At 35.6% G+C, this 22,849-nt stretch overlaps 1 protein-coding gene across 1 annotated transcript in view; it reads right to left on the bottom strand.

Moving 5' to 3' along the window:
* Nucleotides 1-22,849, bottom strand: part of Khdrbs2 (KH RNA binding domain containing, signal transduction associated 2) — a 456,644-nt gene that overhangs the window by 356,542 nt on the left and 77,253 nt on the right. The window contains exon 2 of the mRNA XM_087898049.1: nucleotides 8,550-8,677. Coding sequence (XP_087754175.1) covers nucleotides 8,550-8,677 — 128 coding nt within the window. The remainder of the gene's footprint in view (nucleotides 1-8,549; nucleotides 8,678-22,849) is intronic.

Here is a 22,849-nt window from a genome sequence, read left to right as displayed (position 1 = left end):
AATATAACCATATGTAAAAGACAATAAAATTATGTTGTTCCAGAAACCAAAAGAAGACAATGCATGTAATATAGACTGTGAATTTATTGTCTGTAAGATACTTATTGGAATAAAAAAATCACAGCTATGAATGGGAATAAAAGAAAAATATCAAATACAACAGAATCTTCTAGAATAGGAACATTTTGGGGATGAGAAAACCTGAGCAGCAGTCTCTATACTTCATTATATCTACATATAAAAAACAGAAAATTCACCGTTTTTCATTTGACAAAAGCTTCATTTCATCCTATTCTTTTAATTTATTTGAAGAGTTTTTCATTCCTTTTTAGGGTCAAGTTTTTAGGTATTATATGATGGTATGTACCAAAATTACAGTGAAAGAACCTCCCAGGCCAAGGCAGTTACCCACAACAGGCAAAGAAAGAAATGTTCATTCAAACCATGTTGTGGTTCTGAATGAAAAGTCACCAAAGCTTCATATATTTGAGAGTTTGGTAAGTCCCAGGTTGGTAGAGATGTTTGGGAAGAATGAAGATGTATACCTGGTAGAGGAGATGTGCCACTTGGGGCAGGCATTGAGGTTTCAAAAGCCCACATAATTTCTAACCAACTCCCCTATCTTTCTGCTTCATGGTTGTGTGTTAATGTCAGCTCTGTACCCCTGGTTCAGTACTCTGTCACGCTTCCTGCCTGCCCACCTTCCCGCCTGCCTGCCTGCCTGCCTGCTGTTCTTCTGCAAGACATACAGTCATGGGTTCTAATTCTTTGAAACTCTAACCCCAAACACACTGTTTTATAAGATGCCTCAGTTACGGCATTTTATCACAGCAGCAGAAAAGTTACTAGGACACTTGAGGTCTTTCAAGTTACCCACCACTGGCATGGGAGGAAGCTCCAGGATCACAGAGTTATCCCCATAACAGCACATGGACATCTGAGATACTACCTCATAATGACAGACTTAACAAGACAGCTCTTCTGAGAGTCAGTTTATTCATCTATCAAAGTGGAAGGGTAGCATTATGATATTAAGATAACTTTAACAATAAATAAAAGCTGTGTGATACTAGACCTATAGAAAACCCACTTAATTCTTAGTGTTTATTACATATTCACCTGTTCTAAGAAAAATATTCCATATATCACTGAGTTTTCTATTTTACTATTTTAAATATTTTTATCCTATTCTATTTTTAGCCTTGTTACTAGGAAAATAACATTGAATTGTAGCAGAAACAACATAAAGACCTTGTATGAACCCCTGCATTCATATCTACCTGTCTACCATTCACATTTCTGCAGATAAACAAGCTTACAATTCCATCACATATTCTTTTTGTATGCAAGGAGTAGAAGTGAAGGGCAAGAAGGTATCACCATACCATGGAAAAAACTGGCTAAAATGGAGCAAAGGTATTTAGGAAACAAGAAAGACAGGCTAAATTCCAGGACATAAAAGGACATGCTTATAAGGATGGCTAAGCCCAAAAAAAGGAATGTTGAAAGACTTACTCAGAATAAGAATTCCTTGTGAAGGAAGCCCCTATTGCTGAAGACAACACCTACACAACTCACTGAACATGGAGAAGTGAATCTGGTGCCTATGTAGAGCCTTCACTGCTATATTCTAGCATCTTTTGCACAGGATGGGACTAGACACACTACCAAAAGATAAACATAAAATAAAGATAGACACAAACCCTTTGATCTACAATATTGTCTTGCCTGGAAGACATGTTAGGTGGGAGTCACCACCCAGTACCTGATTAGACTTAAGATCCACCCTACAAGTTGGAATCCATACCTGACAATGCTTGAGTGGGCAAGAACAAAAGAATAAATATCTAAGTAACAAGGATAAAACCAAATACTACTGACTGAATTAATGAATGAATGAATAAAAGTAAAGAGAAAATGCATACTAATGACATTCTTCCATATGCATAGAGCAGTGCCTTGCTCAGCCATCATCAGAGAAGCTTCCTCTGGCAGTACATAGGGACAAATACTGAGACCGCAGCTAGATATTATAAAGAGTAGAAACCCTCAAATATTCAGACCTAAATCAGAGTTCTAAAAGAAATCTCTCTCCTCAGGGCTCAGGAACTCTGGGGACAAGAAGGCAGAAAGACTATAAAATTCAGAGGGGAAGGGAGAAAACAAGGTTCTCTAAAGAAAGATGACCAAAGCTCGTATAAACTCACAGAGACTGAGGCACCATGCTCAGGGCTTGCATGAGTTTGTGTCAGGTTTTCTGTGTTATACTTTATGGCTTTCAACTTTGTGTTTTTATGGGAATTTGTGAAGAAGTGGGCCTCTGATTCTTGTAGCTTCTCTTGGGCTCTTTTTCTTCTGCTTGATAGTATTGTCCAACTCTAATGTAATAATTTTTGTTTTATCTTTTATTTCGTTATTGTCCCTTAGAAGCTTGTTCTTTTCTAATGAGAGGTGGAAAAAGAGCAGATCCAGATGAGACAGGAGGTGGGGAGGACTGTGAGGAGTAGAGGGAGGGGAAATTGTAGGATATATTATGTGAGAAATAATCTATTTTTAATAAAAGTGGAAAATAAATATTTTCTCAAAAGATAATTTATTGTCAATATGAGATGGTGAGAATAAGTAAAACTTCAAAATGAGAAAGCAAAGCCTTTAAAGGGCATATGAAGGTCACCGGCTAAGAGAAAAGGTCATTGGAAAGAAAGGAGTAGTAGTATTGTACCATTGCATATCTCTAAATTTTGATGGAAATGGGATAAATTCAAGAAGATAATGCAGTTCCCAAGCATATTGGAATAAGTGTCCTGATATAGAATTTGCATCTAGGTCATACATTATTTTTCAACTGATATTTAAATTCAAAAGTGACAGGCTAGGCAACTGATATGAATTAAATTGAAATTTTAAAAGCTTGTCAAATATGTTCTGTATTTCATTAAAAAAAAGTCAGTGCTACATGACACTCTCCCTGCAGTGTTAACTAGCTCTACAGTCATTTTCCAAATGACAACACCATTTAAAAATACATAGAGGTGCACCAAACTTCTACAAAATGTGTTTGCCTTTTGAATGTGGTAGTCTGTTTCCATACGTCTATAATCATGGGACACAATCGATACTTATTAAATTAGGATAGCATTCATGGAAAATTAGTGCTGAGCATTTCATCTTCATGAACATAAAGCTGAGAAGCTGAGAGAGGACAGGTCTCCGGAGGAGAGACCATCTCCATTCAGATCTGCAGACAGCCCCAGGAGAAGGCCACAGGGTAAGGGGGCTGCTTTGAAACATACTCTGATACTCCAGTTTTTCACATTGATCTATATAAGAAATTTATTTGATAAGATAAAGAAAGAAAAAATGCCCTATTTTATATTACAAGGGGATAAATGTGAGAATATGAGGCAGATTTAGACTCTTGGATATTATATACATACATACATATATACACATACATGCAGCTTTTAAAAGATGGTAACAATAAACTTGAGAAATAAAAAGTGATCACTGGAACAAATTTATTTGATGAAAAGGTTTAATGTATTCTAGAGGATTCTGAGTATAGCAAGAAAGGGTTTTTTTGCTTTTGTTTTTGTTTTAAATTACTGAAAGGATCAATTGCTCAGGTAGACCAAACAGTGCACTAGAAACAAGGAAATACCCTCTTACAATGGAAGCCACTCTTGTCTGATTTTATAATGCTCCTCAAATTTATCCAGACTCTTGGACATTTTCACATAAAAATTATCAACCAAACAGAGTAAAGCTCTAGACACTTGTACATCTTGGATTCTTATGACCAACATCTATGTTTCAACAAATATGTAATATTTTAATCTTTCAAAATTAAAAATTTGCTTCATTGAGATTTGTACTCTAAACTATTTCTATTCTTTCTTGTACACACAATAGCTTTGAGTGTCAGCATGGACTCTCTTTGGGAATTCCTTGAAGACATGACAAACTGCCACTAACTAAAATAAAATAATATCAAATGACTCACAATAAAAAGACAGGATCAACCAAAAAGATAAATTCACTGATATTTTGTAGATATTGTTTGTCTCGTATTGCTAACCTAGACATTATTTTTCAGGTCTTTTTCTTGCATATTATGATTTCCATTTTTGTATATGTATGTGTATATGTGAGTGATTCTTAAGCTTTTCTTTTTTTTGAATTATGATTTTGATTTATTTCTTTTAAAAAGAGAAAGAAAGAAGGTATAGAGATGGATATGTGGAGAGATGGGGATGATCTTGGAGGCATTTGGGATAGAGAAATTTTGATGAACATATATTGCACAAAAAATGTATTTTTCATTTAAAAAAAAAAACAGAACTCAGTTTACACATGCCCCAGCAGTAATCACGAGCCACAACAATGGCTTGCTTGGCAAATCGAAAACGATTCTGACTCTAATATGCATATGAGTTAATTAAGTATTAATTAATTAAAAACTACAAAGTGTGAGTTGAAGTATGACATACAGAATAGTGAATTTCAGGATGAGAAGCTAATGTTAAGGATGGTGTTTTTGTTAGGATTTATATTACTGTAAAGAGACAGCATGACCAAAGCAACTCTTATAAAGGAAAACATTTAACTGGGGCTGGCTTACAGTTTCAGAGGTTTATTCCATTACCGTCATTACAAGAAGCATACAGGTAGACATGTTGCTGGAGAAGGATCTGTGAGTTCTACATCTCAAATTTTAGGTAACAAGATGTGAACTGTGTACCACACTGCATGTTGCTTGAGCAAAGGAGACCTCAATACCCACCCACACAGTGACATGCTTCCTCCAAAAAGGGCACTTCAGAAAATCTATACCTTGTAATAGTACTACTCAATTGGAGCTTATAGGGCCAATTACATTCAAACTACCACAGATGGGGCATCATTTTCATGGGAAGACACTGAATCATGAGCCTAACATACCAAAAAACAATTGCTGAATGTCCTTGAAAGTGCAAAGATATATACAATGCTTATTTAAAAAATGGTAGATGACCCCTGAAGAATGACATCCTGGTTTTCTGAACCTCTACACCATGTATACAGAGAGAGAGAGAGAGAGAGAGAGCTAGAGAGAGAGAGAGCTAGAGAGAGAGAGAGCTAGAAGAGAGAGAGAGAGAGAGAGAGAGAGAGAGAGAGAGAGAGAGCTAGAGAGAGAGAGAGCTAGAGAGAGAACAGGAGAGAGAGAGGGAGAGAGAGAAAAAAAAAGGGAGGGAGAGACAGACAGAGACAGAAACAGAGAGAGAGAGGGAGAAAATTTTGTACATATGTCCATCCACATTTTAAATTAGTTCTCTGATGTTATTGAGAACATAAAGACAATAAAAAGTTATTATGGTGGGGTCTGAAGCGATGGCTCAGAACTTAAGAACACTGGAAGCTCTTTCAGAGGAAATTGAAATTTGAATGAACTTTATGCCCTAGCAATGTTGATGCATGCATTGGTAGTCAATGTGTGGTGATTTTGTTGAACTTATCCACCCTGGGTTTTATCATCTAAGTTGATGAATATGACTGACCAGGTTTCTTCCTCAAGAGGGCACCAGATATCATTACAGATGGTTGTGAGCCACCATGTCGTTGCTGGGAATTAAACTCAGGAACTTTGGAAGAGCAGTCAATGCTCTTAACCGCTGAGCCATCTCTCCAAAACCAAATTCAATTCCCAGTACCCACATGGCAGTTCATAACTGTCTATAACTCCATTTTAGAGGTTCTGACATTTTTATACAAATGCATATAAAATAAAATTAAATAAATCATTTAACTAAGAAGTTATTACAGTGCACCAAATTAACATCTGACACTAGTATCCATCCTTGTGCAAAAACACCATTTCACTCTTCTTTTTCAAGTTTCCTCACTACACTCATATAAATCTTGTCTCCAAAATAATAAGAACTGTCCATTAAAATATCTGGTAACATGCCTACTTTCTCTAAATTAAATCAATAAAAATAATGTTATTGCTAGATAAATCATTATTTTAATGCTTCAACAGCATTCATATAGTTTCTATAATTTAAGATATTAAGCTTCTTGCAATTCCTTGTGGTTTTCAACTAAGTTAGCAAATTAGTCTGAAATTGGAGACTAATTGAAACAAAATCTATCTGAAAAATGTCATGCAGAAAAGTCACGATAAGGTCATTTCCCCCAAGAATTCCCACAGTTCTTTATTGCCCTTTGTTTGAAAGGACTGTGCCATCAATACCTTAATTACTGGTGCAAACAGACAGCAGGAATCAAGGCAAGGGAACAGTCTCAGAGAGTCTTGCAAAATGCAGGTCATTCTGAAGAGCCCAACCACAAAGGATGAGCCACATTTTAATAACGAGGGCTAAATTTTATATCCATGTCACTGCTCAGCGTGTCACCATACTAAAACACACCAAGGTAACTGATCTCATGAATGTGCATGAATTGGCTAAAGTTCCGTGCTCAAAATGCATTTTTTCTGATATTCTGTGAGAAGTATCAATAAATCCTCAGAGAGAATCAATACATTGCAATAAATAGAGTGAGCTTTGAAAAGATTATCGAACATGATAAAACAGGGTGTGTTTGGGAAATACGATTTTATTATTGTGTTATAAAAACCAAATAGGGTAACATTGATAGGTGACTAAACAGGATAGCATGAGGTAGACAGCCGCTTTCATAGTATTGTCTCTTTTGATAAGGGAATCTAGAGTTTCATCTGTGTGGTAAATAAATGGAACAGATATTGACTGAAAATATTAAAAGGACCAGCAGGCTCTTCAGCAATTTAGAGGACTGGGGGTTTTCGGAAGCCTGCATTGTCAGTAGACTACTTTCCCTACTGCCACCTTACTGCTGTCATCTTTCAAATTCTCCCACATTTTACATGAGAAGCAACACAAGCACACAAGCGTCAGACAAATTAAAACTACCGCTCTTCAAAAAAGGGAGCAAAATGTACACTAAAAATCACTCTCCGTAACAAAAATACTGTTTGAAAAACCTGCAACAGTCCAGCATTCTTCTCTGTAGCACAAATGTCACATATTCTGTAGCATTCTAATATTAAACCTAGTTTAAGCATTCTAATTCAAAACTATCTAGGCAAAAATAATTTCTAAATTTTTTTCTTTGCAGATCTCTAAATTAATTAGAAAATTGTACAACATATAAAAATGTGATGCCAAGTAATATCTCTGTTTCAATAGTTGTAATTATGGATCAGTTGTGGACTCATATTCAGCATTAACAATATATACACATTTCTGTCTCGGAATGTGTTCCATTTTGTCAGTGACCTTGGGCCAGAGACAGAAGAGAAGCATTCCACTGCCATGCTTTCAGAAACCCAGAATGACAAGGGTCATCCCAAGGGACTGTATGAAGTCATGCCATATTTACTACTAGATTAAGGAAAGAACTATCTATTTGCAAATATAGCTGATTAATAAAACTAGTAATTCTTTCTTCATAGTCCACATTGCTATCATAATCAATTGCTATTCAATAAATTCCTTCACTCATGGTCATCTGATGGTCCCATCTGCTGATATTCACAAAAATCAAATGACATCTATGACAAAAACATATTCCCGGTGATCATGCACTTCTTACAGCAGACTAAATCTTGTTTAACAAATTAAAACCAATACTTATTTGCTCCTTAAAAATATCATCTGTATGCTAAATTTTATGGTTTGTTGATATAATGGCCTTTTCCATATTCTAGGTGACTGTAAACAAAGCATTTGACTTAATTATATTTACTACAATTTATCACACTAAAAGACAGTTGGTAAACTATAACATTCATACATTCATTTCTGTAATCTTTATTTATTAAGATAATTATATGGTCCTTGCTTTTGATTCACACATTAGAAAGTATTATCAGCTTGATTTATTAAACTATTTTTGATTTTTTCATTTATTTGCCAAAATAAAAACCCGTTTTATTCACTGAAACTAATTAACATTGCCCATAAAACCTTGTCAATGAAAGCTATATATTATATTATAATCAATCACTTCTGAGTACAAAAGTATTTAGAGATCTAATACACTGGAAACAATACCATAATTAGTTTTGAAATTGACTACAGAAGACAAGAACATAAAAACCAAGATACCAGTTACACAGTTTCCTGAATATAACAATTTTCCAGTGATTAGCTAATGTTGTATATTTTCTATTATCTTTTATAATAAGTGTGTGTGTGTGTGTGTGTGTGTGTGTGTGTGTGTGTGTGTGTGTGTGTGTAATCCAGAAACACACTTAATTATGGTGTGTGCATAACTGGACAAATTGGTAAGTCACTGCCCTGCTGAAATAATGATTAAAATATGCAATTATGCTTTCCATATCCAAAATAAAAATGGACTAAGATCATCACTTTACTTTCAGTTTTTCCTGGTGTTTAGTTAGTATGAATTTGTTATATTCATATAGCAAACCCTTAAATTTTTATCAAAAAGAGGCAAATAAAGACCAAGACATTTATCATTTTGTGCAAACCCACTGACAACGAACAGCATGCTGCACACAGTACCTTTGGGTATTGTTTCACCGGGATCAACACTCTTTCAGAAAGCTTTATGTTTTTGTTGCTGATGACATCGAGATATTTCTTTTCTTCGTCTTCTTTTTTTCCATCTGAACCTTGAAATTTCTCAATTTCTGAAAGAATAAAAAAAACCACAAAACACAATTCAGTGAAATGAAACATAAGCCACCATAGTATAATGAATGTTCTTTCTATTCCATATAAAATTTGGATAATTTTGATAAAGGCTGAAACTGCACCGTGCAATCAATTATGTGAATACTGCTATATGGAGACCTCTGCCAATGGTAACTAATAGGTGGTAATGCAACATGACTGTAGCTACTATGAACAAAATGATCCACTTAGCTGCTGTATGTAGCTTCTAATAAGATACAAGAAAACTATGTCCTCTGACTGCATAAAATATGTACAAACATAGCTGTCCTGAAATGGAGACTAGAGCAAAGCATATTTTAAGTTTATATTATTTTTTCTTTTATTTGGAATGATTCCTAAGAAAAGAAAATATTTAAAAATAATAACAATCCAGTTCTAAAATACAGCAAAAATAAATTATATATTATTATATTATAAACATTTTAAAAGTCTATCTTAAAGGGGTCAAATGAAATATAAAGATTGTAATTAAGAAATTTTAAGGAAAATGGTTATTTTGTCCTTTTAAGAATGTTCCAGAGAGGCTATTGTAAACATAATTAAACAACTTATTCATTCTTTCATTTTAAGATTTTCATAAAAATGGGGTCTCTATTATGCCTACCAGAGATAGAATAGAAAACAGAAAGGGTCCTGGTTTCATACAGTACGTATTCTAATGAGGAAAACAAACATATGCATAAATATGTGGGGAGAGAAAACATACACCACAAAACTAATAAAGGTGTTCATGATAGTAGAGTCAAGGGATGCAGTCGGGCAGAGGGCCTATTAGAGTAAATCAGTTCAGGTCTTGATGTTAAGGAAGAGTACATCATGAGGAAACAGACAAGAAAGACTAGCAGCTGAGGAAAGAGCAACCTGGATTGGCAGAAGAACAGCAAACAAAGAAAGGAGTATGGTGGGAGATATAGGACAGATAATTTACGATCCTGTAGGACAGGAGATGATTTCTGATCTCTCTCTCTCTCTCTCTCTCTCTCTCTCTCTCTCTCTCTCTCTCTCTCTCTCTCTGTGTGTGTGTGTGTGTGTGTGTGTGTGTGTGTGTGTGATTGTACTTGGAAGCCAGTGGACAGTCTTGAGTAGAAAGGAGGGAGAACATGAACAAGGAAGTCAGGACCACTGATACAAGGGGACTGATCTAATGAGAGCTCACCAAGGCCAGCTGGACTGGGACTGAACGAGCATGTGAACAAACCAGATTCTCTGAATGTGGTTGACATGGGGGCTGACTGAGAAGCCATTGATAATAGCACTGGGACTTGTTTCGTCTGCATGTACTGGCTTTTTGGGATCCTAGTCTGTTTGGATGCTTACCTTCCTAGACCTGGAGGGAGGTGGGAGGAACTTGAACTTCTCACAGGGCAGGAAACCCTGACTGCTCTTAGGACTGGAGAGGGAGGAGGAGAGGGAGTGGGGGGAGTGGGAGGGTATTGGGAGGAGGGGCAGAAGTAGAAATTTTTATGAAGTAATAAAAAAAAAAAGAAAAGAAAGGAGGGGACAGCCACATTAATTTGCCTTGGTCTTGCAGTCATTGATAATCAGTTTGGTCTTGAACTCATGATCCTCCTGACTCAGCCTCACCAGTGCTGGGCTTGCAGGCTCACAGATTTCTAGCTGGGAAGTGATAATAAGGCTGGAAAAGTAAGTCAGGAGTTAGATAGTGAGGCAAAGGGCCAGCAGAAGCTGGAGTCATCTGTGGGAATGAGACATATTTGGGATGTAGAAAACCTGTTCTCACTAATTTTTATCAGTTATTATCACATCTTCTATAAATAAATTTTGTCTTGTTCTTTGCCAGCTTTACTCTACAGTCCCCAAATGTCGACTAGTGCAATTATGAATGGGAATAATTTTTACTTTTGTTACAAATGCATCAAACCCTTCTGTCCATAGTGTTCTGTAGAGAGAAAAAGTGATGATGGACATTAAGATGGGCATTGAAGTATATATTAATTCAATTGCTTTTAATGTCCGACTACTCACAAAGGGATAAGATATATACTACTTATTATACAAGGGTCTCAAATGAATACTATATCATTATTTTTTTTAACTTACTAATTTACACAAATGTTTTTCCAAAGCTTTCAGAAAAATTACTAACACCTTCCATTTACAGATCTGTTGACTTCCATTTTTGTCATGTATACAACTTCAGCAATCTTTCCATAGTTTTTACATTGCTTACTTATACAAAGCTTTGTTGAAGAGTTTGAGCATTTGTAATGAATTTATTAGTTATCCACTAAAATTTCACTTAAACCAAGTGTCTTACTGAACAGAATCATTTAAATGTAAGTTATGTGCATATTGGTTACTACTCAGCATGTTGACATCAGGCTTCTACTGTTCTACTTCAGCATTAAGTGTCATCAGTATATTAAGAGATAACTTTAAACTGACTGCTTCATAAGTCGCAAGAAGCTCTTTCTTCAGATCTTTCCTAGCCTGCTATCCTTTTACAACCAGAACGCTGGCAACTTCAAGTAAATGCTCTTCATTACATAATCTGTGATAACAATGAACTTCTGATCAATGTCCCTGGTACTTGAACCTTTCCCGCATTTTACTTCCTACTCTGTGCAGGGGAACTGTAACAGGAGACACACTGAAGCTCAAGTTAGTCCCAATCTGTTACATGAATGGCTTCTTTGTCAGTCTGTCATGAAAAGACACTGAATTTGTCTGTCATTCTTCGCCTCCCCTAAAACTCCAAGTTAGGCTTTTTTAGACAGAATTTGGTCATTCTATGATTATTTCTAGTAATGTTCCTATCATGAAGAAGAGCTAAATAAAATCCCATTTTCACTCCTCTTTCTGAACAATTCTGCAATTTCCCTTTGAAACTCTTGCTATTTCTTTAGTCCTTGTGATAGATTCACTCAGTTATCTTTCTTCTCTGACATATCAGTGTGAGCAATAGCTCAATAATTACATGTCAACTACAGTGCCACAAAATGATATAACCAAACCTTGTCCAATTTCAAAATCAGAGAATTCAAATTTATAAAGCCACTTTTCCTATTTTATTTTTTGTTTTCAAATTATTTGCATTCATATATTTAAAATAAATGTTTGAATTTTTACTCTTTCAGTGTTAGTTAATTAATTATTTATCATCCTATGGATTGAACATGGTCTCATGTACAATACTCAGTAAATAGGGTGCATCTCCAGCCCTCTTTTGTTAAGTATGATCTTTGAGATTCCACAGTGTCCTGAATTCACTCTGTATTCCACGGTGGCCTTAAACATCAGATAGGCTAGCCTCAGCCTCCCAAAACCTTGTACACAGGCATGCAACAGCAGGACCAACTTAAAATAATCATATTTTTTTTATTTCATGATTAAGGCATATGCTTTGTAGTATTTAGAGAATATGGCTACTCATAAATTTTAAAAGTTCACTAATTAGAGAGTAGTGTATAGAGAAATAAAAACATTTCACATTTCCAGGTAGCATCTATTTAATGATAATCAGTACATTATGGGATATGATATTTAATATACTAGGGGTAATGGTTTAAAGACTTAAATTTTGTGTGTGTGTCTTTCTTCTTCATTTTATTGATTTTTATTGAGCTCTACATTTTTTTCTGCTCCCCTCCCTGCCTCTTCTCTCTCATTCCACCCTCCCCCAAGGTCCCTATACTCCCAATTTACTCAAGAGTTCTTGAAGGTGGAGAAATTTTTATGTTTAATGTTATCTTGCTTTGGTTTGTCAGTGAATATATTTATTCAACAATTACTATTGCTAATACTGTAGAACCTTGGTGATGTGGAAATCCAAAGGTGTATTCCTTCATCATATCTCCATCCACGTAATGATTGGCTGGCATGCAAAGAAGACTATAGAAGAAAGCAATGCAAAGGAAATTTCTACTTCTGCTCTTTTATTACTTTATTTACTGCTATATAAATTCCTTAAATATGATTTCCACAAGTTTTATTATATTTTATAAACATCTTTATCTGTGTTTTAATCTGATTTTTATGTTCTAGTGTAAATTTTAATATCTGAGGTGATGTATGCAGATTAGTTGTGTGCAGAATTTCAGAAATTTCATTTCTTGTTTTATAAGCATTGTTCAGCATCAAATTACAGAAATGGAGAGCAGCAGAGACTTCTTTTAATGCCATATTAGCTTTTCTAAAAATGTACTTTACCTGTTAATTGTACACTTTAAAAATCAAGTAGGTTTTTATTAGTAGCTAAGGTTTACATGACTCACTAATGTTTCATGTAAATGATATGTATTCTCTGTTGTTGGAGTCAACGATAGGATATAAAGTCATGAGACACCATACAATCACAAGCACAGAATACATTTTTTAATAAAAATGGAAATGTGAATGTTTCCTTGGACTATGCACTCAACAGTAGAATTGTGTTTATAATTTGAGTAAATAGTTAAAGCAACTAAATTAATCTCTGCTATTTAGGTCTTGGAAATATTGTAGGCCCATTTTAATAGAGTATAAATGTTCAAATTGCCAATAACTCCTCAAATTAGTTTCATTTTTAAATTAACTATAGTAAGAAAAACAGCTTAAAAATGGTAGGAGTTGAGACTAAATTTTGAAGATAGGTTCACAATCTAATAACAAAATATCAAGACCATATAGTGATTATTTTTAAATCTAGAAGCAAAATATTGAAGTTTGAGTAATGAGAAACTGTGAGAAGATTCTGGAAGAAATAAGTAATGCAATATTATCAAGAATTCTACAACATAAACATCTCAAAACTAAGCAAAGAGAACAATGCTGAATAACACTATACCTGATTTTCCATTATATGACAGAGGCATAGTAACAAGAACAAACCAGACACAAAAATGGTGTAGGAGGTCCTTCTTTCTATGTGTTGCTTGTATTGGTTAATGAATAAAGAATCTGTTTTGGCCTGATAGGGCAGAACTTAGGTAGCCAGGAAGATGGAACTGAGTTCTGGGAGGAGGAAAGCAGAGTGAGAGGGACGCCATGGAGCTGCCAGAGACAGACAGGGAATTTACCCAGTAAGCCATTGCCACGTGGCGATATATAGATTAATAGAAATGGATTAAATTAATGTTTAAGAGTTAGTCAATAAGAAGTTAGAGCTAATGGGCCAAGCAGGGTTTTAATTAATATAGTTTCTGTGTTGTTACTTTGGGCAAAGCTAGCCGGGCAGCCAAGATGTACAAGTGGGTACTCCTCCTACACAAAAACAGGCATGCAGAGTAGAACACAGGACCAAAGTATGAGAACACACAATTACAGACTGATTTTTAAGAAATAAGTAAAAAATACTATAGAAAAAAAATGCCTGTCTAACCAATGGTGCTAGGAAGACTGGTTATAACACACAAAGAGTAAAAATGATTCCTACTTCAAAAATATAAAAACATCCCCAAACTACTCATAAAAAGCTGTATACAATGCATGCAAATAGAAAATAATATAGTTGAATCTACAAACTTGACTATATGAATGAGTGTGCCACAGGTTCAGTTATACACTTTATTTCATGAAGTAAGATTGATATTGAAGAAGATACCAACAGTAAACTCTAGATGTCGTGTACATATGCACACAAGTACAATTCATGCATATTTGTACATACACAGGGGAACACACCAACAGAAGAATTCTGTTACATTGTATTTTGGACATTGTTGTCATATTACACACAAGTGCAATGCACCTGCATGCATATTTGTGCATTCATGGGGGACACACCCACAGAAGAATTCTGTTACATTGTATTTTGGACATTTCTGTCATATTGCACACAAGTGCAAAGCACTTACATGCATATTTGTGCATTCACGGGGACACACCCACAGAAAAATTCTGTTACATTGTATTTTGGACATTTCTGTCATATATAAGATAGCTGGACTTATGAGAATGCATGTTTGGGGTCATTTCTGTGCTAACATCATAGTTTTTAATAAATCTCTATGATATTGTTTGAAATCTGGCATGGTAGTCGATTCTGCATTGTTTTTGTTCTTTGTCACTCTGGATTGATTATGATCATTTGTTAGAATTTTAGTTTTTTTTCCTATTTCTGTGAAGAATGGTATGGTGATTTTGATTGTGTCTACACTGAATCTGCACATTTATTTTGGTGGTATGGTCATTTTCACAATATTAATTCTACCAATTCATGACCATGGAAGTATTTTTCTATCTTATCATGCCTCCTTCAGCCAACATCACTAACAAACTATGCTGGGTACACTGAACGCTCATACATAGAATAATGAGCGTAGACTCCAAATGGATCAATGACCTCAACGTGAAACATACAGCAAACAAGTTGCTAGGAAAATACAGAGGTCGCAACTCACAAGATACAGGTGCAGGAAAGGACTTCCTGAAAAGACTTGATTCACTTGGGAATTAAGGCCAACAGATAACAGGTGGGGCATTACAGAACCTGAAATCATGTGCATAGCAAAGAAAGCAATCAAGTAACAAAAAGTCTAAATTGTGGGAAAGAGTATTTGCCAGGTGCATCTATAATTGAGGATTAATATCTAGAATATTTGAAGAATTCAAAAATAAAGAATCAAAAAACAAGCAGCCCAATTAAAACACAGGATGCAGATCTGAACTGACATCTCAAAAGAAGTAGAAGTGGCTAACAAATATAGTTAAAACGTGTCTGGGATCATTAGCAATTAGGAAGTATAAATTAAAATTACTTTGAAATTTCATCATTTTGTATCTCCACGAGACAAGTTAAAATCCATAAAGCAACTGACTAGAAATACCTAAAAAATGGCTGGGAAAAGAGGCCTTTAATTCACTGTTAGTATAGTAGAAACCTGGAGTAAACACCTTAAAAGCAATGCAGAGAATTTTCAAAATTCAAAAATATGGAATTTTTATGTAAAATTCTACTATATAAAATTACACACATACACATAACATATAAAGTAATTTTTCCGTAAGGCTTTCAAGCATCCATAGTGCCATTTACCTGCCTTTCTTCCCTCTCTCTCTAAATTACCCTCATGTCCTCCTCCCCACGTAAAACACCATTGTAGAGATTACAGAGCTTCTCTTTGCCATTTGTGTATGTACATGTGTTTTGATCAGACATTTTCCTAGTGCTCTATCATGCCATTCCTCATGGTTTCTGTTCACGTCAACCCCTGTCAATGTTACTGGTACCCTTAAAATCTCCAGCTGTTTCCATACACTTTCTCACCACCTCTGTACCAGCTTACATATCTACCAACAACGTCATTCTTCCCAATATCTTCTATTTTCACTGTTCTTCTTTCATATGTTATTTGTCATTTTTGTTATGACAAAGTCTCCCTGTGCAGCCTGAGCTGTCAGCCAGCTCCTGGTCCTCTCTACTCAGTCTTCTGAGTGCTATGTTTACTGACACCAGCCTGCTTTAGTTGTAATTGCTGACTCATCAAAACACATGTACCCATACAAATGACAGAGAAAAGCTCAGCAATCTGTACAACCAATGTGAAGAAAGTTAATTGAACTATCATATATCCCAAAAGTTACAATGTGAATGACAATATAATCTAAAAATTGATCTGTTGAAATATTAGTTCATTAAGGAGTATAGGTATTAGCTCTTCTTGGAAGTTCTGGTAGTGAGGAATTATATTAGGAAGTTGAGCTCTTGATAGAAGATTGATTTGTGAACACTGTATGCAAATGAATGAAGTTAAGGCTCTTATAACGAAGGGACTGAGGGCAACTGTCACAGCTAGAAAGAATATAGAAAGTGTGCTTCACCAGACACTAAATCTGTCATGACCATGATCTTGGTCTTCTTACCCTCCATAACTACTGGGAAAAAGTTTATGTGTTTGTCTGGACATACCTCCAACAAAATTGGAATTAGAATCCTAAAAAAGATCCTAAAAAAAGAATATATATATATGATATATATATATCATATATATATATATATATCATATATATATGATTCTAACATCATCTAATAAAAACCCCAACACCAGCCCTCTTTTCAGTTATTGGTCAGGGTGGTCAAAGGGACTCCCAAAACATACTGTCTGTTTTTATCACCCTTGGTTGCCCCCACCCCCAGAAGTGGATTGTAAGCCCCTGTTGGTGATGTTTGTATACAGGCTCTAGAGCTGGAACTGACCCGAAACCATCCTCCCTGCAGATTAGCTTTCAAGGTAACAGAGGGTACCATTAAAGCTCTCAATGAAAAGAAGCAACAAACAGTTCTACCTATGTATGATGCCTCTGAACCACAACAATGAGTAGCACCAAACTATAAAGCTAAGGTCGCAGTAGTTTCTAGGTCAAGTGAAGTCATGGATGGATCTTAAAGGAGAACCTACAACCACTAGTTTACTAAACCAATATAATCTTTCACTACATTCTATATATTTGTCTTTATGCCCTGTATTGGTTTGAAAGAAAATGGTGCCCAAAGGAAATGGCTTCATAATGAACTGTGGTCTTGTTTAAACAGGTGTGGTCTTATTGAAGAAATTGTGCTATTATAAAGGTGGGCTTTGAGGTATCATATATGTTTAAATTATGCCCAATGAGAAAGACAGTTCCAGTTGCCTGTGAGTTACGTAAGAACTCCCAGCTCCTTCTCTAGCACCATGTCTGCCTGCATGCTGCCTTGTTTCCTGCCATAATAATAATGGACTACATCTCTGAATTGTAAGTGAGCCACCAGAATTAAATGTTTTCCTTTATCAGAGTTGTCATGGTCACAGTGTCTCCTTAAAACAATAGAAACCCAGACATACCCACAGACACAACTCCTATAGTTCTCATCCCCCCCATCAAAGAAACTTCTCTTTCAAACAGATGGAGCTCATTCCAGAAGATGACAGTGAACCAAAGTACAGAGTTTTGGTCCCAACGGAAACACCTACAACAACTCTTACATGTAAGACTGAGGGAACATTTCAGAAGATAAAAATAGAAAGACTATGAGAGTCAGAGGATCTGAGGGTTTTCTGTGAGACTATGTCTCCCAGGCATATCAGAATCTAAACCCACAAAGAGTCACCTACATGATTGCCTACACATGAACTGACTAGGAACAATAGAAACAGACATGTCAAAGTGGATGGGGAAAAGGTCATAAGGCTTCAATTCTAAACAGAATTGTTTTTATAACATGGATTAACTTTCATCACATATGTGTATTAGAAGCATTAGTAGGGGCTTAACTATGAGAGGTGATGTACACTCAAAAGGAACTTGCCAACACATACACTATTTAATAACGAGAAAGTGATGATTAAAACAAAACCCCTGGCATGATCTCATTGCTGATATCTTAATGATTATGTGAAATGATTTTATTTAAGAAACTAGCAGAAGGATTTGAACTAAAAGATCATCCAATATTAAACAAGGGCACATTTAAAAGTACTTAATATTAAAAATGAGTTTTTATGCCACGGGTGCTGGTTAACACATCTAATCCAAAGTAAATGTAGAAAGATTAGAGGTGTTGGGTCGTTTGTCATGACATAGTCAGTTTGAGACAAGCCTATGTATACACAAGCATATATATATATATATATATATATATATATTTATATATGAACTAACAATATTAAGGGAAAACATCTATCCTCATTTCTTGTTTTTATTTTCTGAGCACAGGTAGAAAAAATAACACGCTGGGCAAAAAGAAAGTCTGTTGCCAAAGTATTTTTAAATACATAATAGTAATAAAAATAAATCGTCCCCCTGACATCCTCTGAGTTCCGTGGCTAACATAAAATAAAAAGATGACTTTTCTGAGCCTTAATTGTGATAGTTATATAAAATAACATTGATTCACTACTTAGACTAAGTTTATAGAAAGTTATAACCAAATATGTGCACGAATTTATGTTAATTTATCTTCAAGAAATTTAAAAGACTAATTGTATTACACATTCCTTGGGTATAAAAATAAATTTCCCTGAACTATCTAAAGTATGTTGTCATTCATCAGAAAAAAACACAATTTACCCAATTTCTATTATGTCAATATGACTATTAAAAGCATGAATGAATATGGCATGCTTCCTATTCACCACACTCTAGGGCACGACTCTAATGTGATACCTCTGTACTATCAGTATGCATGACTCTGAGATTCAGTGTGAACAATCACAGGAGGTAGACCATTACATCTTCAGTGTAATATTATATATAAAAACCATAAGTAATTGTATATACAGGAATATATATGTTCAGTACATGTGTACATATGAATGCCAACATGGAATTATTAATCCAACATTTAACATGAATGTTTTAGCTGGACTTAAGTAAAAATCATATCAAATTATGACCTAAGCACATAGGTGGAGTGAAGTGTGCATTATTATAAAGATATGCACATGTTTACAGTCTGTCAGGAAATATGATTTCCAAAGAAAAGACATTTCAGCTGTGATCAGTTCTCTGTTAAACTGTAAACTTATCTAACATCTCAGGTTTGGATTTTTGTTTGTTTCGTCAGAGCAAGTGCATAAACCACAATTTGGGCTTTATTCTGTACTATAATTAAAGGAGAAACAAGCATTTCTTTTGAAGCCAACATAATCTAATTCTTCCTAATTTCAAAACTGTAAAACAGCCTTGTATAAATTTTTTAAAAATTTAAAAATACACCAAAACTCTCATCTTGACTGTTTTGAAAATTAGATGTGATCTATGTGCAGGATTTGCTGTTTCTTGTGACTTTCTATCTTGAGGGATGCTTACCAACTTTTCCTCTCTCTAAGTCTTGTCCCTTCTACAGAGCTCTGGAATGATCTTCTATTCCTTGGAAAAGTTCTACAGGGTGGAGCCTCCTGGGGCACAGTGTTCTGGTTGAAGTTTTGTTTTTAGTTAGTACTTCTTTGTGTGTCAGCTGTCTTTGTGTGTCAGCTGATGTGCCCACTCAGAGAAATGGCTCCATGACTATCTTCAAATAACTGATAAAGCTAAGTATATTAATATGTCATTAATGGCACCTGGCATACTTACAACTAAAAGAAACATGTAGCTGTGTGGTAGTGGCACACACCTTTAATCCCAGCACTCAGGAGGCAGAGGCAGGTGGATCTCTATGAGTTTGAGGCCAGTATGATCTACAGAGCAAGTTCCACTTCCAGGACAGGTTCAAAAGTACAGAGAAACCCTGTCTTGAAAAAGAAAGAAAGCAAGAATGCAAGAAAGAAAGAAAGAAAGAAAGAAAGAAAGAAAGAAAGAAAGAAAGGAGAGAGAGAGAAAGAAAGAAAGGAATGAAGGAGAGAAAGAGAAAGAGAAAGAAAGAAACAAACAAACAAACAAATAACCATATTAAGTTATTTATATGTTAGTGAATCATGACAGTTCTTTAGACTCCACTAAAAACCTTTACTGGGTTAAGAAGTTAGGAATATTTTAAATGATTGTAGGTTGTTTCATATCAATGATATCCTTTTTGAGCACAAAAATTTTAATTTTGATTTAGTGTAACTATATGTCTTACATGTTTTTTTTTTTGGTGTGTATCTTTTATGTCACACCAAATGAATAGTACCTAATCTGTGGTTGAAGGAAGATGTTCTTCATTTGCTTGGTTTCCCTGAGATCTTTATGTAATTGCACCTCTCACATTTCAGCCTTTGGCTTCATCTGGAGGGACTGCTGTGACATGAGACAGATCTCCCTCATCACCCAAATACAAAAATAAAGAACTTGAAATCGAAACATTCAATACCATTTGTTGCAACTGTTTTCTTCCATATCAGAAAGAATGACAGGGATATAGATAAAAGAGAATCGTGCACAGTTTTTCAGTTTATGAGAACTTAATTTAACTCAGCCATCATGGTAAACAGACAGGAGATGCTTCAATAATTGAAGTAGCATACCTTCATGATACAATAATCCCAACACTGGGCAGATAGCCTAAGCAAGTGGAAATCACCCAGTGGGAGAGACTTCTATGCTACAGTGTTCAATGGAGCACTGCCCACATTAGGTAAATGAAACAAATTGATGTAAATGAATAAAGGAATTCAATATATATATAATGAAGAAATACCATTCAGTCAAAAAAAAATGAGGTGCTGTCATTTTTGATGCCATGATAGAAGTGGAAGTCATGCTAAGTGAAGTAGACCAGGAATAGAGACAACTACTGCATCATCTCCATTCATGTGGAAAATATAAAAGAGTTGGTCTTATAGATGGTAAAGAGCAGTGTAGTGATTTCCAGGGGCAACAGGGAGAAAAGGCATGAAGGGGACAGAAAAAACTCCTCAAAAAGTTACACACCTCACTTAGAAAGGAGTTCTGGTATGTTATTGCACAGCTGGGCAGCCACAGATGCAAAAAATGTAATAATGATCCAGCAACTTAGAAAAAGGAAATGAAACTTCTCAATATAAGCGATGAAAAATTTAAAAACACAGACATATTCCCCTAATTTAAATACTGCACAATGTATGCATGCAGGAAGATATATATCACCCAGTTAATACATACAATTTTAATGTGTCTATAACATTAAAAGTCATGGGGGAACAAACAGGGGAAAGTCTAAGTGGATTAAATCCTACCCAAGGTATAGTAGACAACTACAGATTGCTGAGAGTGACAGAAATAGGCTTCCCCTGGGAAGGGAACAACAACTGGTTTTCTAATATCAAAGGGTTAGCCCTGGAAATATGCATCCAAGCAACATTATACAGACTGAACAGATTGTAGTTATGGGTGTAGAATTACAGATGAATAAACATAGGCAAATAAGAATATAATAGCAATTAATAAAAAGGAGCCCTCCCTCAGCCATAACCTCCACGCCTCCCAGGATACACAGGTCCAGACAGTCTCTGCTGGCCTACTTTGCCCTGTTCTAAATTAACAGATTTTTAAATTTTTCCTTGCAACGTGAGTCAAAGAGCTCACAGCGCAAGCTCCCTTTGAAGTTCCAGCAAGCTGTTTGAAACCCCTGCCATCCGCCATAACTGATTGGGAGTGCTGCAAGCAGCTTGACCCTTAATCCCAGTACAGAGACACGGGGCCCAAAGCACTAGGCCTCTTTAGCAACAGTGCAGTGGCTGTGTCACGACCTTCTGCATCGGGTTGAACAGAGCAGCAGGGCAGGAGAGCCCGGTTGGGGTAGGCCAGGCTGCCTTGTTTATTGGCCACTAGAAGCTCTCTGACCTTTTGTGATCTGTGAATTTAACCTCTGGATTTGAGTGTATATATTCTAGAGTTTACATCCTGAATCAACGCCATTGTCACGTGAATTCACGTGCACCCCACCTCCTACTGGCAGGCAACGGTCATTACAGGTAAGATTTTTCTTTTCAGTTGAAAATACATACATACATACATACATACATACATACAAGTACAATTTCTTTTGATTGAAAATGTCAGAAAATATTACTATCCAAAAGTTCAATGGTTTTTTTAATTGCGCTATGGAGGATATTCTGAAAGATGTCTCTGATATTCCTCTTACTTTGTTATTCCTGGGATCTGTCGCTTTTCTGGGGTTTGGCTATTTTATAAGAAAGATACAGTCCTTACAGACTGAATCTACAATGCTGAAGGCAGAGATTAAAACCTTAAGAACAATTCAGACTGATACCAACCTCCTCAAAAAAGAGTTTGGAGTTTTCAAGGAAGAGACTAGATCAGAGTTTGGAGTTTTCAAGCAGGAGACTAGATCAGAGTTTGGAGTTCTCAAGGAGGAGACTAGATCTTTGTCTGATATGACTCAGTCGACTGACCAAAATATCAAGAAGGTACAGTTTGATATTGCTTCTTTAGAAGGGAGCTTCACTGCTCTGGAGGAGGGGACAACCAAAATGACTCATAACCTCCAGTCCATGACTGTAAGTGCTGAAACATTAGCTGAGAGGATTATAACCATTGAATGTGAAAATCAGACTTTATCAAAAGGGTATGATAGATTAATTGATAGGATTTCCATACAAAAAGGCACAGTACATGCCATGAGGATTGTGTCCAAGGAGGAAATGGTGTCTCTGACAGACAAGCTCCATGCCTTAGAATCATTAATGAAGGCTTTGGAGCATAATACTGGACAGGAGGTTCAGGACTTACAGAAGGCAATGGTGAGCAGATTTACTAAGATTGAGGAAATCATAGATTCTGAT

The sequence above is a fragment of the Myodes glareolus genome, chromosome 18, assembly GCF_982192425.1.
Source record: "Myodes glareolus chromosome 18, mMyoGla1.1, whole genome shotgun sequence".
Lineage (NCBI taxonomy): Eukaryota > Metazoa > Chordata > Mammalia > Rodentia > Cricetidae > Myodes > Myodes glareolus.
Note: the sequence above shows the minus strand (reverse complement) of the source record. Positions and strands in the feature narration are given on the sequence as shown.